The sequence below is a fragment of the Mugil cephalus genome, chromosome 12 (assembly GCF_022458985.1).
Source record: "Mugil cephalus isolate CIBA_MC_2020 chromosome 12, CIBA_Mcephalus_1.1, whole genome shotgun sequence".
Lineage (NCBI taxonomy): Eukaryota > Metazoa > Chordata > Actinopteri > Mugiliformes > Mugilidae > Mugil > Mugil cephalus.
In genome coordinates this window covers 23,981,169-24,005,666 of record NC_061781.1, presented here as the reverse complement: position 1 = coordinate 24,005,666, position 24,498 = coordinate 23,981,169, and the positions used below count along the sequence as shown (strand labels likewise).

Sequence of the window (24,498 nt, the reverse complement as noted above, 5' to 3'; positions counted from 1 at the left end):
TCGTATGACTGTGACACCTGGCCAGGTGAGAGCACAGCCGGAGAAAGTCAAGCAAAGCATATCTATAGGTCCGGACTGTGTAAACCCCTGACCTTCCGTCCTGGAGAGACTCAGCCTGAGACCCCTGGTGGCCCCTGTCTTCATCCCTCTTCAGTTTGCGTATCAGCCTTTTGCTGGTGTGGATGATGCTGTTATCTACCTGCTGCAGCGGGCTCACTCTCACCTTGATGGTGGGAAGGGCACTGTGAGGATCTTGTTCTTTGATTTGCTGATTACTTGTCCGTCAGGCCTCAGTTTGTATGGCTCGGGGGGGTGGAACCTATCAGATGCTGGGCACCCACATGGGACCATCTTATCTCCTTTCCTGTTCACTTTGCGTTTACACCTCTGATTTCCAATACAGCTCTGGGTCCTGCCACCTGCAGAAGTTCTCTGATGACTCTGCAGTGGTTGGGTGTATCAGTGATGGACAGGAGGTGGAATATAGGACACTGATCGTGGATTTGGTGGAGTGGTCCCGGGCAAACCACCTACTCCTGAACGCGGACAAGACCGAGGAGTTGGTCATTGACTTCAGGAGGAAGAGGACACCAGTGGAGCCCATCACCATCCAGGGCCTGGAGGTGGAACTAGCGGACCACTACAAGTACCTGGGAGTCTACATGAGCAACAGATTGGACCGGAGGGACAACAGTGATGGACTAGAAGGGCCTGAGTAGACTTTATTTTCTCAGGAAGCTCAGGTCTTTCAGTGTGTGTAGTAAATTACTAGAGTCTTTCTACCAGTCTGTTGTTGCGAGTGCCCTGTTCTTTGCTGTGGTTTGTTGGGGGAGTAGCACCAGCAAAAAAGACATCAGTAGGATCGACAAACTGGCTGGACAAGTGATCTGTAGGGAGTTGGAGTCATTTGTCTCAGTGAGGGACAGGAGGACATTGGATGAACTGCTCTCCATTATGGAAAATCCATCCCATCTACTACGCCAAACATTAGAGGGTCAGAGGAGCTCATTCTCCAGCAGAATGATTCAGCTCCGCTGCCATAGTGAACACTACAGAACTTCTTTATTCCGTATTCTATCCATCTGTATAACGGCTCATCTTTTTGTATCAATTGAGCTACTAAGTCAATTTGTTTCCCCTGTGGATCATTAAAGTCTGTCCAAGTCTAAGTCTATATTATTGTCCTCTGGTGGAGCACTGTGTCATTGAAGCCTCTAGTAATGAACCGTTTCTTAAATCAAGTGTTGAAGATTCAATTAGTGATTATCCTGATTTGTTTCAATCCATGTATTGAAACAGTGTGCTGGTGCTTTTAATTCAGTTGAATTCAAATAACTTTATTTATCCCAAGGGGCAATTAAAAGTACACCGAGCAGTCAAAGACAAGACAACACATTAAAGCCCAGTCCAGCCCTCCTCAGGCTCGACCTTCCTGGGAGAGGAAGGGAAGGTTTAAAAGTGTTTCGAACCACCTGGTAGGCCACTAAGTGGTTTGTAGGAATCAACTGAATCACTGGAGTGAGTTCGAATCACTTGAACTGCTTCAAACGTCACTGGTCAGGTGATCAAACCACCCTTTGACACACTTGCTGGAGCCCCATCACCGCTCAGTCCCCTTCCCTCCACTCTCTCTTTTTACTTGTAGTCTACAGATGCCGTCTCGTGATTGGAGAAAACAGAAGAAGGGGCGGTGCAAACAGCTGATTCATCAAGGGAGGACTCCTCCTCAACTATAGGCGACCAATCACAATCATTCTGTAGTTTTGGATGCAACACTTTGGAATGTTGGAAACTTTGTCCTCTTTGGAAAGCTTAGGTGGACCAAGGATGGACCATGTAGCTACATGAATTATTTTCTATGTCTCACTAAATGATTTATAGATATCAAGAAGCAGTCTCAGTCATATTTTTTGAAGAATTAACTAACGCAGATTCTAACAGTGTTGAGTTAGTGGAAGTAAAACTTATCTCTGCCCCTTTTTCTCACATATTTATAAATAAAGATGGAAACTAAGTAGCCTACTGCTTTAAATAAATCAAGATGACTCAGAAAAATAATGCACTCCTCTTCAGCAGATTGTTTTTACTATGAACCAGGCCTTAGACCAGCATTAGGCAGCTCCCCCCACCACAGGATGGACAGGTGTGAGTTTGTAAAAAAGAGGAGGAAGGGGGATGTGAAACAAATTAGATGTAAACTTGTTTGAGGCTTTAGTAGAACGACAGCCCTGAAAAGTTTGAAATTATTTCAAAGTTTGAAACATTTTTAGGTCTCATTAATGAGGACTTAGAAGTAAAATAACTTGGGTTTTATAGTCAAACAAATGTATTACCACATTTTCCTGTGTGGTTATGACCAAATAGCTCTCATACTGACATGTGACTTCCTGACAAAGGTTGTGAGTAATTTATGCTGCAGAGCTGACTTTGTAGTTGGTCACTTTAACAAAGATGGAGGGAATCTATGAGAATGTTGAACGCCCCAAGTCTGTCGTCTCCAAACCTTCAACGAGTCAGACAGGTGGGGATTTTATTAGATAGGACACATACAGTATATCTGTGGAGATTTGGATTATTACATTTTTATCATATCATTTACTGCATTTAAAATGTATTTCTTTGGTCAGGAGCGAGATGCCTTCATGGAGTTGTGATCTGTCTGGGGCTGTTGAGCGTTTTCCTGGTTGCTGGACTCATCGGCCTCGGTGTCTACTGTGAGTCTGGTTCAGACGTCCTTTTTAAAATAAATAAATCAAGCATAAAAGCTTAATATTCTGTAAATATGACTTTTTACAATATCCTTCAACTCAATTGTCAAACTGTTATATTTGGAGACTTTTAAAGATGTCTTACCTTTGGTTGGTCTGAAGTTCAGGTTTGCAAACAGGAAGACAAACTTTTTTTTAATTCTCACTTTTTACTGCAACATGTTGCTCACAGCCCCACGCAACATCATTGCTGTCGCTGCATGGCTGTGAATGTCTTCCTCTTTGTTCTGGAGGTGCTACAGACAAGTGATACACTGACATCTAAATGACTTTTGATTGCGTGTTTTTTTGTTTGTTCGTTTGTTTTTTAATTTTCAGGTTATTACCTAACTGAGCAACTTCAGCTCAACAAAGTCCAGATTCTGGATGCAAAGAGAGTGAAATGTTGTCCCGAAGGATGGAAGCGGTTTAAAAACTCCTGTTACATCCTCTCCATCAACTTTGGTTCATGGACAGAAGCTAGCCAAGACTGCAGAGACAGGGAAGCAGATCTCGTTGTTGTGAACAACGGTGAAGAACAGGTACACTGAATTTACATAAGTCTGGACTCCTCCCTTCGTGTTAGAATAAGATTTTGTGAACTGCATGCACAATGTTGTTCGTTTAAGCAATATTACCCGAGAGGGTGTGCTTTGATGTCATTTAAAGCACCTCGGTTCTGACCGCATTACCGAAGTGCTCAAATTACGATTAAGCACACCCTCCCGGGTAATATTGCTATTATACAACAATTACCAACAAAATAAAGCGTATGATTAGATATATATTCATGTTGATGGACATGTTGCTCTCAAAATTTAAAGTTTTTTGTGAGTGTGCTTCCCGTTTCCATGAAAATAAATAGGGTATGGCTAATAACTGGAACACTGTGGTCCGTTCATTCCTGGACAATTCCAGTTGATTCAGTAATTCATCCAAAATAGGCACAAATCTTTTTTTTTTTGTTGGTTATTCTCATCCTCCTCCAACCATTCATCGAAACTGAGACCACCAAATAAATTGAAATTAACAACAAACCAATCCATTTTGTAGCGTATCTGTCAGCCGTTTGGATATGGATATGGAGATGGATACAATGTTGCCACAGACTTGGCAGAGCAATATTTTTAGTGATGAGTCAGCCGTGCTGTAATGTTGATTTGAGCACGTCCTAAATGTCTTATTGACCAATCAGATTGCTTGGTCGGAACTACTTGTTATATAATAAACTTTGATATCTAAACAGACGTTCCTCTGCAACCTCACCAAAGTGGAAACATGGAGTTGGATTGGTTTGACCAAAGGAGAAACTGAGGGAACCTGGAAATGGATGGATGGAACTTCACTAAATCTAAGGTTTGGAGCCAAGCACAACAACTTTTTTTGTTTATTTACTGCAAATTGGATGACAAATAAATGAAATCTCACCCACTTCATTACTTTGATGAGCTCCTTTAATTTTTTACTACTGACTTACTTACTAATATGTTGTTATGTAAACCTAGCTGTACATGCTTCCGCAGAGTAAGCTACTCATTTTAAAAGATGCAGTTAATGTCACCATTCACATAGTGACAATTTATTCAGCTCGCTCACACATGTTCAGCAGCACTTTTCAGAGTAAACAAACCAGAGGGTGTCAAAATTTCTGAGAGATGTCAACTGCCTCTTGCATGTTTCATACAGGAACCCATTTTAACACCTCTTGAGATCAGTGTAGATTGTATTGTGCCAAAGTTCCTCTTTCGAACACTGCGATGCAATGGATTCAAATGGGTAATTTATATTTAAAGTATCATTCCACAAACCCGGTTGCATTTGTTCTGTGTAACCTGTTTAGTTAGTGCTCAGGCCATTTTAGCCCAACTTCTTTCTTATGGTGGAGTCATGAACACTGACTTTAACTGAGCCAAGTGAGGCCTGCAGGTCTTTGGATGCTGTTGTGGGATATATTGTAACTTTGTGGATGAGTCACAAAACTACACTACAGAGCTCCCAGAAAAGAAAATAACAAACACGCGTTGCGTGACCGTCCTGTATTTGGTCCGTCCTGCACGCAACTTCAAAACGAGAATGTTTCAGACTTTGTTTACTTGCTCAGATTTGGCCATTTTCCCAGTATATGTTCTTCTAAACATGCTTCTACATGTATAAATATGTAAGTTTCGCTTTTGGGTGGTCTTACGACCGGCAATTTGCATGGGGTATTTTATTTTGAAAATCCACCGGATTCCTGGCTTCTGCCCACTTGAGGTGGTCTGTGTAAATTGACGCGTGCTTCGTAATTTTTAATTAGTCACGGTAATACCATGTACCGCGGTACAATGTGGAGACGTATGAAGGTATCAAAATTTGGATATTGTCCAACCCTAGTTCATATTCATATTTGAGACTAATCGTTTCACAGTTATTTCACTCTTTGACCTGTCAGGTTCTGGGAGACGGGGCAGCCTGATAACGGTGGCGAGTTTCCACAGTGGGATAAAGAAGACTGTGCGTATATCAAAAGTGGCAAGAGCACTGAGAAAAACTGGAACGACTGGTCATGTGATGCCTCTCTGAGATGGATCTGTGAGAAAATGGCTTAGGCGTGTAGCATATTTACTGTACATGCATTTAGATCCAACAGTTTATCATATTATCACTGTAAACCAAAACACCACAAAAACCCTGCTTCTTTCTTCTTTGTTCCTGTTTTTATTTTGTAAAACTCTTTTGTTGGTGTTTCATGTCCTGCTTCACTTCCTGTCTGTGTTTTCCCTCCGATTGTGATTGGTTTCTCAATGTGTTCCTCTCTCTATATCTATAGTCCTGTCTTTCTGTTGTCTGATTAGTTTGGTGTATGTTGTTACCTTCATCGAAATTAACCCTAGTTCCCTTTGAGTTTCATCTAGTTTCTATTTAATTTATTTTTTTTTTTGCAAACCCTACAGGCTGCAGTGCTTCTTGTTCCAGGCTTTGTAAGTTTAAATAAAGTGTTTTATATTCACTTTTCTTCTGTCTGTGTTTGGGTCTTTTGTCCTCATCAGCCCACAACTCAACAACACTTACATATTTAATGTGGGTTCAAAGTGCAGAATCTCCTTTTCAACACACACCCACACACACACACACACACACACACACACACACACACACACACACACACACACACACACATACACACATACACACACATACACACACACGTATGTATATTATAATACCATCAGGTGGTGCTGTTGTGCTATATATATTTGCTTCACTTCCTGTCGATATATCGATTGATTTAAAGCACAAAAGCACCACCTGATGCTTTTATTATATATATATTTGGGAGACTATATATTTTGGGAGAGAATTTCAACCTCTGATTTCTACTTGAAGGAAGATGAGACAAGAAACTTATATTACAGTTGAAATATATTTGACAGATCCTGTAATATGTGTAAGCTAAAAGATGTAATCTCTCTCTCTCTCTCTCTCTCTCTCTCTCTCTCTCTACATATATATATATATATATATTACAATACCATCAGGTGGTGCTGTTGTGCTTTAAATCAAGTCTGTCTGCAGTGGTTAAATAGTACAGGAGATTCATGTGGTTAAAGTTTTGGTTCTAATGCCACTCAATGAAACAATTGTACCATTTATTTATTTATTCATTCATACTTTATTTATGGAAACTAAATAAACTGACATAGTAAATATCAGCATAATGGCTTATAACATAAAAACATGCACAGGTTTTACCTTAAAAAATTTAGATTTTTTTCATTTAGATTACATATATTACAGGATCTTTCAAATATTTCAACTGTAATATATTAAACATGAATAAAAAGTGTTGAGTTTCTTGTCTCATCTTGTAGAAATCAGAGGCTGAGATTTTCTCCCAGACTTCAGAAACGTAGAGGCCATAGTCCTGGAGAAGAAAAATAAAAAATCAACTTTAAAAAAGGGGGCTGACGGTGTCTGAGACGTAGTAATTAGATGTTTCTAATTAACAGCTAAACTCTAATCCAATCATTTAGAGCAGAAGACACCACTTGGATTAAACATTTTCAAGAAAACTCAACAACTCAAGTTGTTTTTATCTTAGCGTTGTTTGTGTTACACCATTGTTCTATATATGTGTAATATCACATTTAGCAATGATTTTTTTTCTGAACATAAATTAACTTTTTAATTTAATGTGGTGGTTTTGTCTTTACTTACAAGTGACTCTATCATATATTTGTATTTGATGCGTTGCTCCACGTAGGTCAGGTTTTTTTTGCAGGGCAGCTTAATCTGAGATATGTCGAACTTTGTCTTCACGCAGAAGTACCAGTCTCCATCAAACAGAACCACAGCGGTCCATACAGCGCTCAGACCAATGTACTTGACAATCCACTTGAAAAAGTAGGTGCAGTAGCATTTCTTGGCGCCCTTACAGGAAAAACACGACAAGCTGGAGGCAACCTTTATTTCGTGAAAGTGAAAGTGAAAGTGAAAGTTAGTCGTTGACTAACTTGAGGAGTTGGAGTCATTTTTGCGCTTAACGATGATCCAATATCTACAAGTTAAGGTTAAATTAAAGGCTTGAAGGCTTGAAGGATTGAAATATTGAAGGCTTCTCCAGCCGTATGATCTCCTTTGTCCTTGTTTCAGGTGTCAGTGGTGCTCTCTCCTCCTCAGGCTGGAAATAATGAAATGATAGCAAACGGGTCACCTTTACATACTTTATTAACTCTGGCACTTTCATTATGAGAGAGGTTTCACTTCTCATAGAAAACATAAAGGAACATAAAGCTGCAAGACCACATTTTTCTTTCACTTTTGTGCAGGTACAATATTAAAGGAACAGTTTGAAATTTTGTCAGATACACTTAACCCTAATCAGTTTAATCTAATCTATGATAGCTGCCTCCTGGCCCTCTATGATTAATGCACAGAACATATTGACATCAACCTCTCATCTAACCTACAAAACAAAATCATTGCAGCAAAATACCTAAATGTATATACACTCACCGGCCACTTTATCAGGTACACTTTGCTAATAAAAGGTTGGACCCTCTTTGCCTTCAGAACTGCCTTAATTCTTGGTGTCATACTTTCAACAAGGTGTTGGAAACATTCCTCAGAGATTTTGGTCCATACTAACATGATAACATCACACAGTTGCTTCAGATTTGACGGCTAAACATCTATGATGAGAATCTCCCGTTCCACCACATCCCAAAGGTGAAATATTGGATTGAGATCTGGTGACTGTGGAGGCCGTTGGAGTACAGTGAACTCATTGTCATGTTCCAGAAACCAGTTTGAGATGATATGAGCTTTGTGACATGGTGCATTATCCTGCTGGAAGCAGCCGTCAGAAGATGGTCCACTGTGGTCATAAAGGGATGGACATGGTCAATGTAAATGTAGCAGCACCATTTGAGTGTTTCATAACACAATATAAGTGTAAATAAAAACATAGACACATGATATTCAATAAAAATTTTATTGTTATTATTTTAAGTGTCAAAAAAACAACACTGCAAACCTGTTTGGGGTATCTCGTATATTGGAAGCACTACGGCCTTGTGAAAATGAGGCACGGGTTTGATTCCCATGGAAAACTCTTATTTATGTTATATATTTTATTTATAATAGCTTTAAACCACATAGTCATTTAGTGCAGTCGAACAGGATTGTGTATGGAAAAGCAACTCCCATACAAGTATGAACCAATAGAAGACACACTGCATTCCAAGAGGATACAGGGGCAACTCAAAGTCAAAGTGAAGGAGTGTAAGGACACCTACAGGAGGAAGCTGGAGGCCAAGCTCCAGCAAAACAACCCCAGGGACGTGTGGAGCTCATCACTGGCTGTAATACCAGAGCCAAGCAGCAGATAGAGCTAATGAACTGAATGTATTTTTTAATAGATTCAGTGCTGGACCTCCTGCTGGCTCTTCTCGCCCCACCACTCCTGTCCTTACACCCCCCCAGATGGCCAATTCACTACTCACCATTGACCCCTTACTGCCAATCTTCTCCACCTTCCAATTCCGTTCCCCACTGAAGAAACCATTCGTATGACTGTGACACCTGGCCAGGTGAGAACAGAGCCGGAGAAAGTCAAGCAAAGCATATCTATAGGTGGCCTGTAGTAGACCCCTGGTGGCCCCTGTCTTCGACCCTCTTCAGTTTGCGTATCAGCCTTTTGCTGGTGTGGATGATGCTGTTATCTACCTGCTGCAATGGGGCTCACTCGCACCTGGATGGTGGGAAGGGTACTGTGAGGATCATGTTCTTTGATTTGCTGATTACTTGTCCATCAGGACTCAGTTTGTACGGCTCGGGGGCTGGTCCCTGTCAGATGCTGGGCACCCACAGGGGACCATCTTATCTCCTTTCCTGTTCACTCTTTACACCTCTGATTTCCAATACAGCTCTGGGTCCTGCAAGAAATTCACAGCCATGTAGCTACAGCAATGATCTTGCGTGTGACTGTGAGTGTGAGCAACATGTTGCAGTAAAAACTGAGAATAAAAAAAATTTTTGCAGAAGTTCTCTGATGACTCTGCAGTGGTTGGGTGTATCAGTGATGGACAAGAGGTGGAGTATAGGACACTGATCGTGGATTATGTGGAGTGGTCCCGGGCAACCACCTACTCCTGAACGTGGACAAGACCAAGGAGCTGGTCATTGACTTCAGGAGGAAGAGGACACCAGTGGAGCCCATCACCATCCAGGCCCTGGAGGTGGAACTAGTGGACCACTACAAGTACCTGGGAGTCTACATGAACAACAGATTGGACCGGAGGGACAACAGTGATGCTATGTACAAGAAGGGCCTGAGTAGACTTTATTTTCTTAGGAAGCTCAGGTCTTTCAGTGTGTGCAGTGAGTTACTAATGTCTTTCTACCAGTCTGTTGTTGCGAGTGCCCTGCTATTTGCTGTGGTTTGTTGGGGGAGTAGCACCAGCAAAAAAGACATTAGTAGGATCGACCAATTGATCCAAAAGGCTGGACAAGTGATCTGTAGGGAGTTGGAGTCATTTGTCTCAGTGAGGGACAGGAGGACATTGGATAAACTGCTCTCCATTATGGAAAATCCATCCCATCTACTACGCCAAACATTAGAGGGTCAGAGGAGCTCATTCTCCAGCAGAATGATTCAGCTCCGCTGCCATAGTGAACGCTACAGAACTTCTTTATTCCGTATTCTATCCACCTGTATAACGGCTCATCTTTTTGTGTCAATTGAGCTACTATGTCAATTAATTTCCCTTGTGGATCATTAACGTCTGTCCAAGTCTAAGTCTATATTATTGTCCTCTTGTGGAGCACTGTGTCATTGAAGCATCTAGTAATGAACTGTTTCTCGAATCAAGTGTTGAAGATTCAATTAGTGATTATCCTGATTTGTTTCAATCCATGTATTGAAACAGTGTGCTTGTGCTTTTAATTCAGTTGAATTCAAATAACTTTATTTATCCCAAGGGGCAATTAAAATTACACTGAGCAGTCAACGACAAGACAACACATTAAAGCCCAGTCCAGCCCTCCTCAGGCTCGACCTTCCTGGGAGAGGAAGGGAAGTGTTTCGAACCACCTGGTAGGCCACTAAGTGGTTTGTAGGAATCAACTGAATCACTGGAGTGAGTTCGAATCACTTGAACTGCTTCAAACGTCACTGGTCAGGTGATCAAACCACCCTTTGACACACTTGCCGGAGCCCCATCACCGCCCAGTCCCCTTCCCTCCACTCTCTCTTTTTACTTGTAGTCTACAGATGCCGTCTCGTGATTGGAGAAAACAGAAGATGGGGCGGTGCAACCAGCTGATTCATCAAGGGAGGACTCCTCCTAAACTATAGGCGACCAATCCCAATCATTCTGTAGTTTTGGATGCAACACTTTGGAATGTTGGAAACTTCTTTCTCTCTTTGGAAAGCTTAGGTGGACCAAGGATGGACCGTGTAGCTACATGAATTATTTTCTATGTCTCAATAAATGTTTTATAGATATCAAGAAGCAGTCTCAGTCATATTTTTTGAAGAATTAACTAACGCAGATTCTAACAGTGTTGAGTTAGTGGAAGTAAAACTTATCTTTGAACTTTTTCTCAATATTTATAAATACCAAGGATGGAATTAAGAAGACATAAAGGCAAACAAATTAGATTAAAAGCTATCTAGTTTGAGCTTTGAGTGAATAACGTGCACCTGAACAGTGTTTGAAATTATTGAAGTTTGAAACTAACTTTTTAGGTCGTCATCAAAAGACTTAGTAAGTAAATAACTTGGGTAGTCTATAGTCAAGATCAAATGTAACATGCACATTTTTCCTGTATGGTGTGATTATGAACCAAGATAGCTTTCAACTACTTGACATGTGACTCTTCACTGTACAAATGTTTGTGAGTAATTTATGCTGCAGAGCTGACTTTGAGTTGGTCACTTTAACAAGATGGAGGGAATCTATGAGAAAGTTGAACGGCCCTAATGAATCTGCGTCTCCAAACTTCGTTTTAAGAGTCAGACAGGTTGGGGATTTGATTAAATTGACACTTATCATCTTGTGGAGATTTGGATTATTACCGTTTTTATCTATCATTTACTGCATTTAAAATGTATTCTTTGGATCAGGAAGCAGAGATGCCGTTACATGGAGTTGTGAATTGTTTGGCTGTTGAGCGTTTTCCTGGTTGCTGGGACTCATCGGCCTCGGTTTGTCAAACATGTGAGTCTGGTTCAACGTACCTTTTTAAAAAAATATAATACATACATAATCAGCATAAAAGTAATATCTCTGTAAATATGACCTTTTACAATATCCGTTGAACTCAATTGTAAACTGTTATATCTGGGACCTTTTAAAGATGTCTTACCTTTGGTTGGTCTGAAGTTCAGGTTGCAACTAAGGAGAGGACAAACTTTTTTTATTCTCAGTTTTTACTGCATACATGTTGCTCCACTCACAGTCAACGCAATGCACTCATGCGTGTAGCTACATGGCTGTGAATTTCTTGCTCTCTTGTTCTGGAGGGTGCTACAGATAAGTGATAGATGACATCTAAATAGTTTTTCACTGGTAGCGATATACGTGTCGGAACCCCTTCAGACTCTAATCCTAAAATGAATTTCATGGAATATTTCACGCCTCAATCTTACGTGTTTTTTTTTTTTTTTAATCTTCAGGTTATTACTAACTAGCACTTCAGGCTTCCACGAAATCAGCTTTCTGTCATTGAACTCCAGCCTGTTCGGGTGAACAGACTAATAGAGCTCAACAACAGTCATGTTATTCGGAGACAAAGTATAGTAGCGAAACCCTCAGTCTACCCTAAAAGTGATTATGGTTTATTCACTAATGCTTGGTTTAATTTTTTTTTTAATCCTGGTTATCTAATCAGCAATTCAGCTTCCAATTAGTTTCTGTCTGAAGTAAGCCTCGTGACTGATAAGACTCACAAAGCCAGATGGGAGCAAAGAGACGAAATGTGCTGAGGATGGAGCGTTAAGATCTGTACATCCTTGCATACTTGGTTCGTGACGAAGCTAGCAGAAGAGACAGGGAAGCAGATCTCGTTGTTGTGAACGACGCTGAAGAACAGGTACACTGCGTTTACAAAGTATAGATTCCTTCCTTCGTGTTAGAATAAGATTTTGTTAATTGAATGCACGATGTTGTTCGTTAAACTTTGATATCTAAACAGAGGTTCTTCTGCAACTTCACCAAAGTGGAAACATGGAGTTGGATTGGTTTGACCAAAAGAGAAACTGAGGGAACCTGGAAATGGATGGATGGAACTTCACTGAATCTAAGGTTTGGAGCCAAATACAACAACTTTTTTTGTTCAAATCTGCAAATCGGATGGAAAATAAATGAAATCTCACCCACTTTGTTACATTGATGAGCTCCTTTAATTTTTTACTACTGACTTACTTACTAATATGTTGTTATGTAAACCTAGCTGTACATGCTTCCGCAGAGTAAGCTACTCATTTTAAAAGATGCAGTTAATGTCACCATTCACATAGTGACAATTTATTCAGCTCGCTCACACATGTTCAGCAGCACTTTTCAGAGTAAACAAACCAGAGGGTGTCAAAATTTCTGAGAGATGTCAACTGCCTCTTGCATGTTTCATACAGGAACCCATTTTAACCCCTCTTGAGATCAGTGTAGATTGTATCGTGCCAAAGTTCCTCTTTCAAACACTGCGATGCAATGGATTCAAATGGGTCATTTATATTTAAAGTATCATTCCATGAACCTGCGTTGCATTTGTTCTGTGTAACCTGTTTAGTTTGTGCTCAGGCCATTTTAGCCCATCCTCTTTCTTACGGTGGAGTCATGAACACTGACTTTAACTGAGCCAAGTGAGGCCTGCAGGTCTTTGGATGCTGCTGTGGGATATATTGTAACTTTGTGGATGAGTCACAAAACTACACTACAAAGCTCCCAGAAAAGAAAACAGCAAAAAGTTTCTGTGGTTCATATTCATATTCGAGACTAATGGTTTCACAGTTATCTCACTCTTTGACCTGTCAGGTTCTGGGAGACGGGGCAGCCTGATAACGGTGGCGAGTTTCCACAGTGGGATAAAGAAGACTGTGCGTATATCAAAAGTGGCAGGAGCACAGAGGAAAACTGGAACGACTGGTCATGTGATGCCTCTCTGAGATGGATCTGTGAGAAAATGGCTTAGGCGTGTAGCATATTTACTGTACATGCATCTAGATCCAACAGTTTATCGTATTATCACTGTACACCAAAAGCACCACAAAAACCCTGCTTCGTTGTTCTTTGTTCCTGTTTTTATTTTGTAAAGCTCTTTTGTTGGTGTTTCATGTCCTGCTTCACTTCCTGTCTGTGTTTTCCCTCCGATTGTGATTGGTTTCTCAATGTGTTCCTCTCTCTATATCTAAAGTCCTGCCTTTCTGTTGTCTGATTAGTTTGGTGTATGTTGTTACCTTCATTGAAATTGTCCCTAGTTCCCTTTGAGTTTCATCTAGTTTCTATTTTTATTTTTTTTTGCGAAACCCTGCAGGCTGCAGCGCTTCTTGTTCCAGACTTTGTAAGTGTAAATAAAGTGGTTTTGTTTACTTTTCTTCTGTCTACGTTTGGTAATATATATATTACTTTGTAATACCATCAGGTGGTGCTGTTGTGATTCGAATCAATCGTCTGTCTGCAGCGGTCAGAGAATTATCCAGGAGTTTCATGTGGTTAAAGTTTTGGTTCCAATGCCACTCAATAAAACAATTGTACCATTCATTCATTCATTCATTCATTCATTAATACTTTATTTATTGAAATTAAATAAACTGACATAGGAAATATCAACATAATGGCTTACGTATTTGTTTACAGTCCTTTTTTCTGAGCAGTTGAGTTAAACTAAACATAAAAACACTGCACAGGTTTTACCTTTAAAATGTTACATTTTTTCTTTTAGATTACACATATTACAGGATCTTTCAAATATTTCAAGTGTAATATATTAAACTTGAATACAAAGTGTTGAGTTTTATGTTGAGTTTCTTGTCTCATCTTCATTCAAGTAGAAATCAGAGGCTGAGATTTTCTTCCAGACTTCAGAAACTGTTTTGTCGCCACAGTGATTCTCATAATTTCCTGACAGTTCATGACTTTTGATTTTGTTAAGGTAGGGCTCACACATTTTTCTTGCTTTATCCGTTGCTATCAGTTTTAGCTCATCGTTCAAATGGCTGCTGACTTGCTGTGCCAGGAGTTCATCATAGATCACATTGTAGTAAGGATCATGGTATTCACATCTTATACACCGCACACAACAACTTTTCGTATCCATGAAGAAAGGACATCTGACATGGAAATAAGTTTTCCTAATTTCAGCGATGCTCCAGAGACATAGAAAGCCACAGAGTACGTAGAGGCCATAGTCCTGGAGAAGAAAAATATATAATACATAATTATAAGTTTATTAGTTAGAATTTAAAACAGATGCAACACAAATCACATAAACAAAACTTATTCTTAAGAGTCTCAAGAAATTTCAAAGAGCGGGTTCCACAGCCAAGGGGCCCCCAAGACCAAAGGTCTCCTTTAATGACCAGTTGAGATTTTAGAGGATTTTAAGAAAGAGTTCAGTGAATCTGAGACGTAGTAATTAGATGTTCCTATAAACAGCTAAACTCCACTCAGGTCATTTAGAACAGAAGACACCACATAGATGAAAGATCTTCAAGAAAACTCAACAAATCAAGTTGTTTTTGTCTTAGCGTTGTTTGTGATTTTTCTATATAAACATGATGCAAAATTTAGCAATGATTTTATTTCTGAGCATAAATTACTATTAACTATTTAATTTCCCAAACAGTTTAATGGTTTTGTCTTTACTTACAAGTGAGTCTGTCATATATTTGTCTTTGATGCGTTGCTCCTTGTAGGTCAAGTTTTGTTTGCAGGGCAGCTCAATCTGAGATATGTCGAACTTTGTCTTCACGCAGAAGTACCAGTCTCCATCAAACAGAACCACAGCTATCCATACAGCACTCAGATCGATGTACTTGACAATCCAATTCAAAAAGTAGGTGCAGTAGCATTTCTTGGCGCCCCTACAGGAAAAACACGACAAGCTGGAGGCAACCTTTATTTCGTGAAAAGGTTCGATGATGTTGACAACGAAGGCGAGGATTAGAGGAGGAAGAATCATGTAGAGTACACCGTTCAGGTGGAGGCGTTCTTTGCAAGTACAGACAAAATGCATGTCAAAAACACGCTGCAGGATGATGAAGAGGACTATGACCACAAATGTAGTCACAGTGGTTTTTACTAGGTCAAGAAGTTTTTGAGTAAGTTGAGTCATTTCTGTGCTCAAGGATGATCCAGTATCTACAAGTTAAGGTTAAATAGTTGAAGGCTCCTCCAGCTGTATGATCTTCTTTGTCCTTGTTTCAGATGTCAGTGGTGCTCTCTCCTCCTCAGGCTGAAAATAATGAAATGATAGCAAACAGGTCACCTTTACATACTTTATTAACTGTGAAAACGCATAACCACAATGTCCCTCTAGCACTTTCATAATGAGGGAGGTTTCACTTCCACTGCATTAACATCTTTTATAACCTACAATACGAAATCATTGCAGCAAAATACCCAAATGTAGATGTATTAGGTGATATGCAAAAAGGGGAAACCATTCTTATCCTTCTGTATGAAATATACCACAGTTGGTTTAAAGTTATTCTTTATCTGCATGCACTTGCTGATGAAGTTTAAGTCGCACATGTTTTGTACCACAATTTATGTCACATGCATATCTGAGATTGATTGATGACATTAGAAGTATTATCTTTCCCACACAAGGTTTGGTTGAGCCACTTCTCTTACTGGTTATAGTATTGGTAAATTTGCTGTCACAGTAAAATCTGTCCTGCAAAAGTTCCTGGAATTTCTGGCCAAGATCCTGTGATTCACGTGAGTATTTGACCCCATGACCCTATTTAAGCTTGAGATTTTTGATTTAAAACGTCTTTAGTGTTATATAGAATTGCAATGGGTTTGGATATTTTAGATGTAATATTGCTTAGGTCTGTTTTCCATTTGAGTTTGTCATCAATTGTCACACCCGCAAATTTCATATACTTAAACATTATAAGAGCTTCACTTCACAGTCTATTTTTTCAATTACCAAATAGTAGAAATTTAGTTTCACTTAAATTTAATGATACTTTATTGATTGCAAACCAGCTTTTGAGAACTTTTAATTCTTTTTTCGCTGCACCCAGAAGCTGTTCCATACAGTATGTTTAACAGAGCAATAAACAGTATCCTGGTATCATCAGCTAGAAACACAAATTTTAACAGTTTGGACACAAACAACAAAGGACCTAGTACATAGCCTTGTGGCACACCTTATGTAACTTTCAATACATTTCAGTTTTAATTGTTTAAATGCACATACGGAAATCTGTCCTCCAAATAACTTTGTAACCACCTACGAGCTGTTCCTCTTTTACCATATCTCTCAATTTTCATCTTCAAAAGAAAACTGTATTGAAAGCTTTTTTTCAAATTGATAAATATCCATACTGTAAATTCTTTACCGTCAGCTAGAGTTGAGATTTCTTTGACAGTTGCATCAAGACCATTGAGGTGGACCTATTTGTTCTGAAACTAAACTGATGATCAGTGAATATATATATATATTGTACTTGTATCGAGCCTTTGTATGAACAGTAGAGAGATTGGTCTGTAGTTGGAAAATTGATGTCTGTCCAGACTTAAAGATGGGAATGACTTTGTCTATTTTCATTTTAGTAAGGAAGACACCAGTCTGAAAGGACTGGTTGCAAATGTGCGTCAATGGGGTAACAATACAAACAATTATATTTTTAACAAAAGCCATATCAAGTCCAATTGAAATCAGTGGACTTTTTGTACTTAAATTTATCAACAATATCAATCATATCATTTTTTATTACTCCATTAATAAAAATAAAAAAAACAATGGAAATGTTTTGTCTTATTATTGTTTTATCCAAGCCATATTCATTAATACACAGGACAAGATGTGACAACCCCTTGTGCCATGATCTGAGGCAAAATCATTTAGAAGTCTAGTCCAACTGAAAAACCGACCAGCAAACCAGCAGCCAGCTACTAACTAGCCTAGCCTAGCTAGCAGCAGTAGGTAATAGAGGTGATGGGACATGCCACTACACTTCAACCAACACCTCTCCCTTCTGCTAAGTCATCTTTATGTATCTGGTTCACAACCTCAAACATTAGTGGAGAAATGGAATCCATTTTCCTTTGGTTTTTGTTTTGTTTTTAGATAATTGGGGAAGTTGGGGGAGCTGTGGAATAGCGGCGAGAGGTGCAGCTTGGGGTTGGAAGGAAGGGTCACGGGTTCGCCTCCCGCCCTGTCCATGGCTGTGGTGCCCTGATCAAGCACTTAACCCCCAATTTGCTCCCTGGGTTCAGCCACCTGAGGCTCCACTGTACACACTACTGTGTGAACAAATGGATGAGTCAAAATGCAGAAATGGAATTTCCCCATGAGGGATCAATAAGGGAACAATTTATTTATTTATTTTAATTAACTCTGGCTTTTATCACAGTTTGGGCTAATAACTGGTAGGGCACACCTTTAATTCATGTCCTGTCTGTACATAACTGCCTGTATGTACCATGTAAATTGGACTGTAGATTGTACAGTAGATTTTTTTCTGTAATTTTACTACCTTATTCTTATTCTATTTTTAAGATTATTTTCTCTCTTATTATTTTACTCTATATGTTCTTTGTTATCTTGGGACTCTTGGACAAAACAATTTCCCTGTGGGGATCAATAAAGTCACCTTGAATCTTAAATCTTAATTCTCATATATTACATTCTTTTTTTTTTTTTTTCGCAAAATACAATCAAAAATACTACTTATCTAAAAGATTTTATTATTCTGTAAATTTAAAAGTGTCTCTTACTTAATCTTAATTTTTTTATTTTTTTTCTGCCGGACAAATTAAAATGTACCCCACCTTGAGTAAACCACCAAACCCAGGTCACTTGTCATTTTCCTGCTTTGAATGATTAACTTCACATGTATGTTACCCAGCAGCAGCCAACAACATGTAACAACAATCATGTTGTTACATAAGTAACCTCTTCCATGTTTAATCAAACATCACTAAAGCATTCTGGGATATGAGCTGCTGGTTATTCGAAATTCCTTCTTTCTGTTTAATTAGTGCCATAAAGTTTTCTTTTGATAAGACAAACAAGCTGCAGTGACAGCCTGTTGGAAGTACCCGCCTTAAAAGTAATATTTACTCATGGTGTTGCACTTAAAATGTGGTGAGGGAGGCCAGGTAGGCGAGACTGTAGGAGGACCGCAGGAGTGTGTGTCTGGAAATGATCTGTGAAGGAAAAGTGGATATCTGGAGTAACAATGTAATCCGACCTGTGACTACAGGATAGAATCGTTTCTTCTTCTTTTTCTTCTTCTTGGGACGTTTTGTCTGGAGCCATGAATACCCTCGGGAAAATTCTCTTCTACAGGTGTGGCTGTAAACGTTGAGTACGTTCTGTACCGGTTGTTGTTTACATTTGGAATGAACTTAGAGTAAAGTAAACAATTAGATTTGTTCATGTGCTGTACTTAAACTAACAAATATGCAATTTTAGGGACATACTGTCATTGTAGTCTCTCCCTGTTATGTTAATTTTTAAATTTACTTTTTAAATTTCATATTATCAAAGAAAAATGCCTCCTTTCATTTTATCCTATCCATATCCTATATTATATCATTTTCTCATCCTACCTCATTGTCTGTTTATTTTCGTTTTATCTCTTTTCTACAGTGTCGCCACAAAACCTGTTGACTAAAGTCTATAAAGTAGCTAAAAACTAATGTTATATTTGTCATATGAACCATTATTGTGCAGAATGAACTTCTTATAAACATCTGTCCACCACCGAGTGTCACATTTCTACAGAAGAGAACTAAAAATTAATGTGCTGAAAGTTGTTAATTTGTCTGTTTGTGTTCCTCCATTGTGCGCAGCATGATTGGCCTCATCCTCGTATTTTTAGCCATCATCATCCTCTTCTTTGCCTTGGCCTTCTCAGGTAAGCTCCATAGATCCTGGTGGATCCTGTTATCGTAAGTGGCGGCTCGGACTTCACCTGGGGAAGGGGGATTCAGCACCTGCTGTGTTTGTCTAAACAAAAAATGAATCCTCGTGTTTGGCAACGTCCACCGAGTGTTTTAAAATATTTGCCTGTGCTACTGCATGTGTGAAATTCTGCGCATGATGCTTACTTTATACAGAGCTGACATTTAAATGTGTTTTTCATCTTTATTAGAAAAGGTTTTGTCCCTTTGCTTTATGTTTAAGTGATGAAAATACTTTTTCAGCTTCAGAGTACTGAATGCCTTCAGACCTCAATGATCCCTATATCACATTTTTTAAGTTTAGCCTACACTGAGGTTGTTCTGTCATGGTACCACGTCCCCATATTATCCATTTATCTAGAAATCTGTATTACATCCGCATAACATTCATTCGAAAGATGTTGGGAATAGTACAGACTTGATAAATACTGCTGCCAGTACTTCACATGTCACAGACAGCATGAACAGTTGTCAATATTTGTTTCAAATTGAATGAGCTCATCCCATCATCCCATATCCCAGCAGTCATCGGGCGAGAGGTGGGGTCCACCCTGGACACGTTGCCAGTCCATCGCAGGGTTAACACAGAGACAAACAACCACTCACACTCACACCTAGGGACAATTTAGAGTCACCAATTAACCTGACAAGCATGTTTTTGGAAACCCCCTTCCCCCCTCAAATTGGATGGCGTTGGATTAATAAATGAATGAATGAACGAATGAAAAGAGCAGAGAATATAAAAGTGGAGAATGAGAAGGAAGATATATACTAAAGGAAGGCTAACAGCAGGTACATTTTCCATCAGTGGAATCACTGGCTTCCCTCCTGCATTCGGAGCAAATCTGATGATGATCAATAGCCTGTCTTCCACGGAGGATCCAGTATTGATGCTTGATATCGGGATCTGGGTTGAGTAAGGCGTCCATCCACGTTCTGGATAAGAAGTCTTGACACCACTAGGCAAGGATTGAGAACTATTGGGTCAATGTCAGAAGAGTAGGAGAGATCAATACGTTGAAAGTGTTGGTCAATGCAACGTGGATAAGATCCATCACCAGGTCCATCTCAGCCAAGAGTGTACTGCTAGGTGGAGCGGGTTTGCCAGGCCTGAAACCCTTAATCCTCTCTGGTGATGCAATTTACTTGACTGGCCTTGCGCAAGTGTAGTAGATATTCTGAGGTATGAAGGAGTCTGGCATCACCTTGTGAAAGAAGTGCTGGGTGTATTTGATCAAGTCTGTCCAAAAGTAGAACTGATTCAGTATCTGCAGTATCAGACTCTTTTGCATGAGGCCACATTAGTCATTGTGCTCAAGCTCTGTGACATCATCTGGCTCTGTCTAGACAGGAAGTGTTGGCCGTAGAGCATAAGTCTTCAACAGGGGGTCTGCAACCCCTGGGGGCTCCATGGAGGTACTGCAGCTGCGTCGCAAAATCTTTGGTTGATTAGACATTTTTTATAATATATTTTAATTTTCCCCACAGATTTAAATTTCTATAGCCCCTATAACTGCTGAACCAATAACAAGGCCACATATTACACACTGATTCTGTCAGGTTCACCACCACTGGCCAAGAGCCTGTTCAGTCCCCAGGTGAAATCCAGATGCACGTTGCATTATTAGCAGAGAAGAAGCTAACAGTGTGGTTCACTCCCATCAGTCAACTACTGAGGCCAAAATGTTTTATTCTATTTACTTTATCTTTTAATTTCATTTTACTGTTACAAGTTCAGGGGGAAAAAAAAAGAATATTTGATGGATATAGAACACATGTAGGAGGTAGGGGGTCCCTACTTAATCTCTCATCAGTTTGGGGGTCCTTGGCATGAATAACATGGGAGACCTGTCCTGGAATCCAACCACTTGGCGCTGCCAGTTCAACCAAGATCTTTCCATGATTAAAGCCATTGCTTGGTCATGATTCGTGTCTGCCATCTGTTATCCACTCCGCTGGATTGCTTCTCAGAAGATTAGACACCAACAAATGCTACTAAAATAAGATTAATGTTAAAACCAAACTCTGGATATATTCTCTGAGATATGTCTTCTTCCCATAGGCTCCTCATCCGACGTGCTGAGCAGCAACACAAAACCCGTTGGCAACCTCGGTGTGGATGAGCTTCTCAGCTGCTATCTGAACCCGGACAACTTCCAAGAGGCTCTCAGTCAAGTAACAGTCACCTGGGAGAAGAAGGACCTGAATGGGCTGGTTTACCTGTACGAGTCGGGAGCCCCGAATCTTAAAGACCAGGCTGCAGAGTTCAAAGGAAGAACTCAGCTCTTCTCAGAAGCTGTCACCACAGGAAATGGTTCTTTGCTGCTGAGGAGTGTGAGGAGAAGTGATGAGGGGGAGTACACCTGCACCATCAGCTCCTCCAGTGTCGGAGGGAAGGTCACCATTCACCTCAGAACAGCAGGTACGATTACTCGTCCTTCCAGTTTCACCGTGTTCACTTTAACTTCCACCATCTTTATTTAGCACTTTATCAAGCAGCATCGAGCTCTGAGATACACAGAAGCATCCTTTGGAGTTTGGGAACTTGCGATTAACAATTTGATTAAGTGTCAAAATACAGCACGAATGATCTTGATATTTACTTTCCACTTTTATTGTCTCAGCCTTTTCAGCTGCTACGTTTACAATGTCAAACAGCACCCTGGTTGCTGAAGCAAGCAGGTGGTTTCCAAAACCAAATGTTACCTGGACGAACCAAACTGGGAACGAACTGAATGGAAGCACACTTTTCACAGAAGGCAGCGATGGGATATTCAGCGTGGTCAGCACACTTCAAGCAGTCAACGTCGGAGACGCCTACAACTGCAGGATTGAGAATAATTTGGTCACGGCTGATGCTGAGGCAATTGTGACAGGTATAGTTTTACTGCGATTGCTCCATGTCAAATGTTTAAGTCAGAGATTTGGTTTAAGTCTTTTATTGAGTCAAGTTTTTGTCACAAATCTTTTGAAAACCTAAGATCTCAACACTTTCTTGAGATGGTGAGGTAAAAACATGCTAAATCTGGAAATTCTTAAGAAGATAGTGCAAGCTCAAGAACCTTTACAAGATACGTGAGATCTTGAGAAACTTTTGTAAGATCTGCAAGTTCTCTATAGACCTTTTCAAGATCCTAAGAGACTTGTGAGATCTCAAGAAATTGTTTGCAAGATTTCAAGAAACTTGTGACATCTCCTAGTTTCTCAAGAATCTATTACAAGTTCAGGAATGTTTGTGTGATCACAAGAAACAAGATCTTTTTATTAAATACTGACAAAGTTCTGAAGAAGTTTTTGCATTTGATATCAGATGTTTGTGGAATTCTCAAGATTTTTTTGTGAGATCCTGAGGAACTCTTGCAAATTCCAGAGAAATTTTTGTGAGATCTGCAAAGATCTTGAGAAATGTTCATGAAATCCTGACACACTTTCCCAAGATCCAAAAACTTGATGGAGACACTTTTTGCAAGACCCACAATATTCCATGAGGAACGCTTGCAACATTAAGAGAAACATTTATGAGATCCTAACAAAGATCTCGATTTTTTTGTGACATACTGAGAATATTTTGAATGATTTCAAGAAACTTTTGTGATCTTGAGAAACGTTTGTGAAATGCTAAAGAAACCTGTGAGACCTTGAGGAACTTTTGCAAGACCCAACCCAAAACTGACTCTGACGTAAACTCACCAAATTGAAGAAGTGAATTGGCTCCGTGATATATATCCCCTAAATGCCCTTTTTTTCGTCTTTTACCTTTATGTTCATAGATGTGCGACATTAAGAAGTAAGATTACATCTAATGTCCTTTTGTATTTTTCAGGTGGTGGTGTTTTGGGGAGAACATTCTTCACCTTCAGTGTTGCTTCTTCCTTACTTGCATCAGTTTATCTGAACATTGTGACCTGTGTGGTCTGCATCTATTGTATGACCTGATTACACACTAAAGTACACAAATTAAATAAAACAAAATACTGTTAAATATCCCTCCATAAATCCCCTCTGGGATTTTTTTTTCTTTTACAGTTTGTTTGTAGGTGCATGACCAGATGTATCAGGAAAAATTATATATATTGCTGTCTGTAGCAAAATAAAAATATAATTCTGCCTATTTATGATGACAAATGGTTACATTTAAGGTTAGGGAAGCAATGTACTTTTAAAAAGTATTTTTGTATCTATTTATTCTATTTTAAATTAACTCTCCGCATCACTGAAAATTGTTGATGACTGAATGAAAGCGATACATATTTAAAATAAAAAATATGAAGAGATGGGAAGAATGTTTTTCTTCTTAGTGTTAATGCAGCCTTGAAAAATGTGCATGTATTATTACTTTTAAAATGAACAGTCTGAAAATATTTGTTATATCTTCTGTTTTAAACTCTTGACATTTTAAAAATTGTAATCTTTTTCAAGATTTAAGTACAGGATGAAAGAAACCAAAACATACTGTAAATAAGAAATGAGCAGAAACAGGATTCATCATGTTTTTTGATCTCCAAATCACAGTTTTGCAAGAAACATGAGTGAGACCTGGAGAAACTTGACAGATTTAGTGTTTGCGGTGACAAAAGTGATAATGCAGCTGTAGGTATGTTTTCTGTTTAACCTCACACTACACACTCCAGTCCAGTTTGGTGACCACGATGCACCTTTAAGCCGGTTTGCAAACAGCCATTATTAACAGCAGCAGAAGAAGGAAAACAAGGAGAAGGAGGAGGCAGGTGTGTGTGTTTATGACCATCAATTATGACCTGCCATTGGCACAAGAGGAAAAGTAAGATGGTGACCAAAGTCACAGGAATAGAACCACAAATGTCTGGATTTTGTGCCAACAACCCATCTCATCTGGCCATGAATGAATAAAACTTGGAAGACGTGATGATAATCCTTTTAATGCTTTTTAAAATGTATTTATTTCGAACATTCAAAAGAAAGAAGATGCACCAAACGCATATACAATTGAAAAGAAACAAAAGACAGATTTTTTGTTTTTTTAAATCTTCCAATAAATAACATAAATCAATGGTAATGTTCGAAAAGGAGTGGAGGGAAGCAACATGTAGTATTAATATGTCACTATTCAATGTTTTCTTCCTCCTCTTGTTATGTCCCGGCTCGAG

At 39.3% G+C, this 24,498-nt stretch overlaps 1 protein-coding gene and 2 long non-coding RNA genes across 4 annotated transcripts; all 3 read left to right on the top strand.

Moving 5' to 3' along the window:
- Positions 1–2,440: 2,440 nt before the first annotated feature.
- LOC125017746 lies at positions 2,441–3,105 on the top strand. The gene is made up of 3 exons (XR_007113878.1): positions 2,441–2,521; positions 2,628–2,714; positions 3,087–3,105. It is a non-coding gene; the product is annotated as an uncharacterized LOC125017746 (long non-coding RNA).
- Positions 3,106–12,280: 9,175 nt separating this feature from the next.
- On the top strand, positions 12,281–13,863 carry LOC125017953. The gene is made up of 3 exons (XR_007113914.1): positions 12,281–12,323; positions 12,426–12,535; positions 13,265–13,863. It is a non-coding gene; the product is annotated as an uncharacterized LOC125017953 (long non-coding RNA).
- A 4,703-nt stretch (positions 13,864–18,566) lies between these two features.
- LOC125017272 (V-set domain-containing T-cell activation inhibitor 1-like) lies at positions 18,567–23,646 on the top strand. Of its 2 annotated transcripts, none has more exons than XM_047600183.1 (5): positions 18,567–18,755; positions 19,262–19,326; positions 21,435–21,794; positions 21,997–22,248; positions 23,196–23,646. In XM_047600183.1, the coding sequence occupies exons 1-5, from the start codon at positions 18,724–18,726 to the stop codon at positions 23,306–23,308; spliced, it is 822 nt and encodes a 273-aa protein (XP_047456139.1). In that variant the 5' UTR covers positions 18,567–18,723; the 3' UTR covers positions 23,309–23,646. The 2 variants fall into 2 exon arrangements, with proteins under 2 accessions (XP_047456139.1, XP_047456140.1); XM_047600184.1 differs by having other exon boundaries at positions 18,567–18,774.
- The last annotated feature ends 852 nt before the right edge of the window (positions 23,647–24,498 follow it).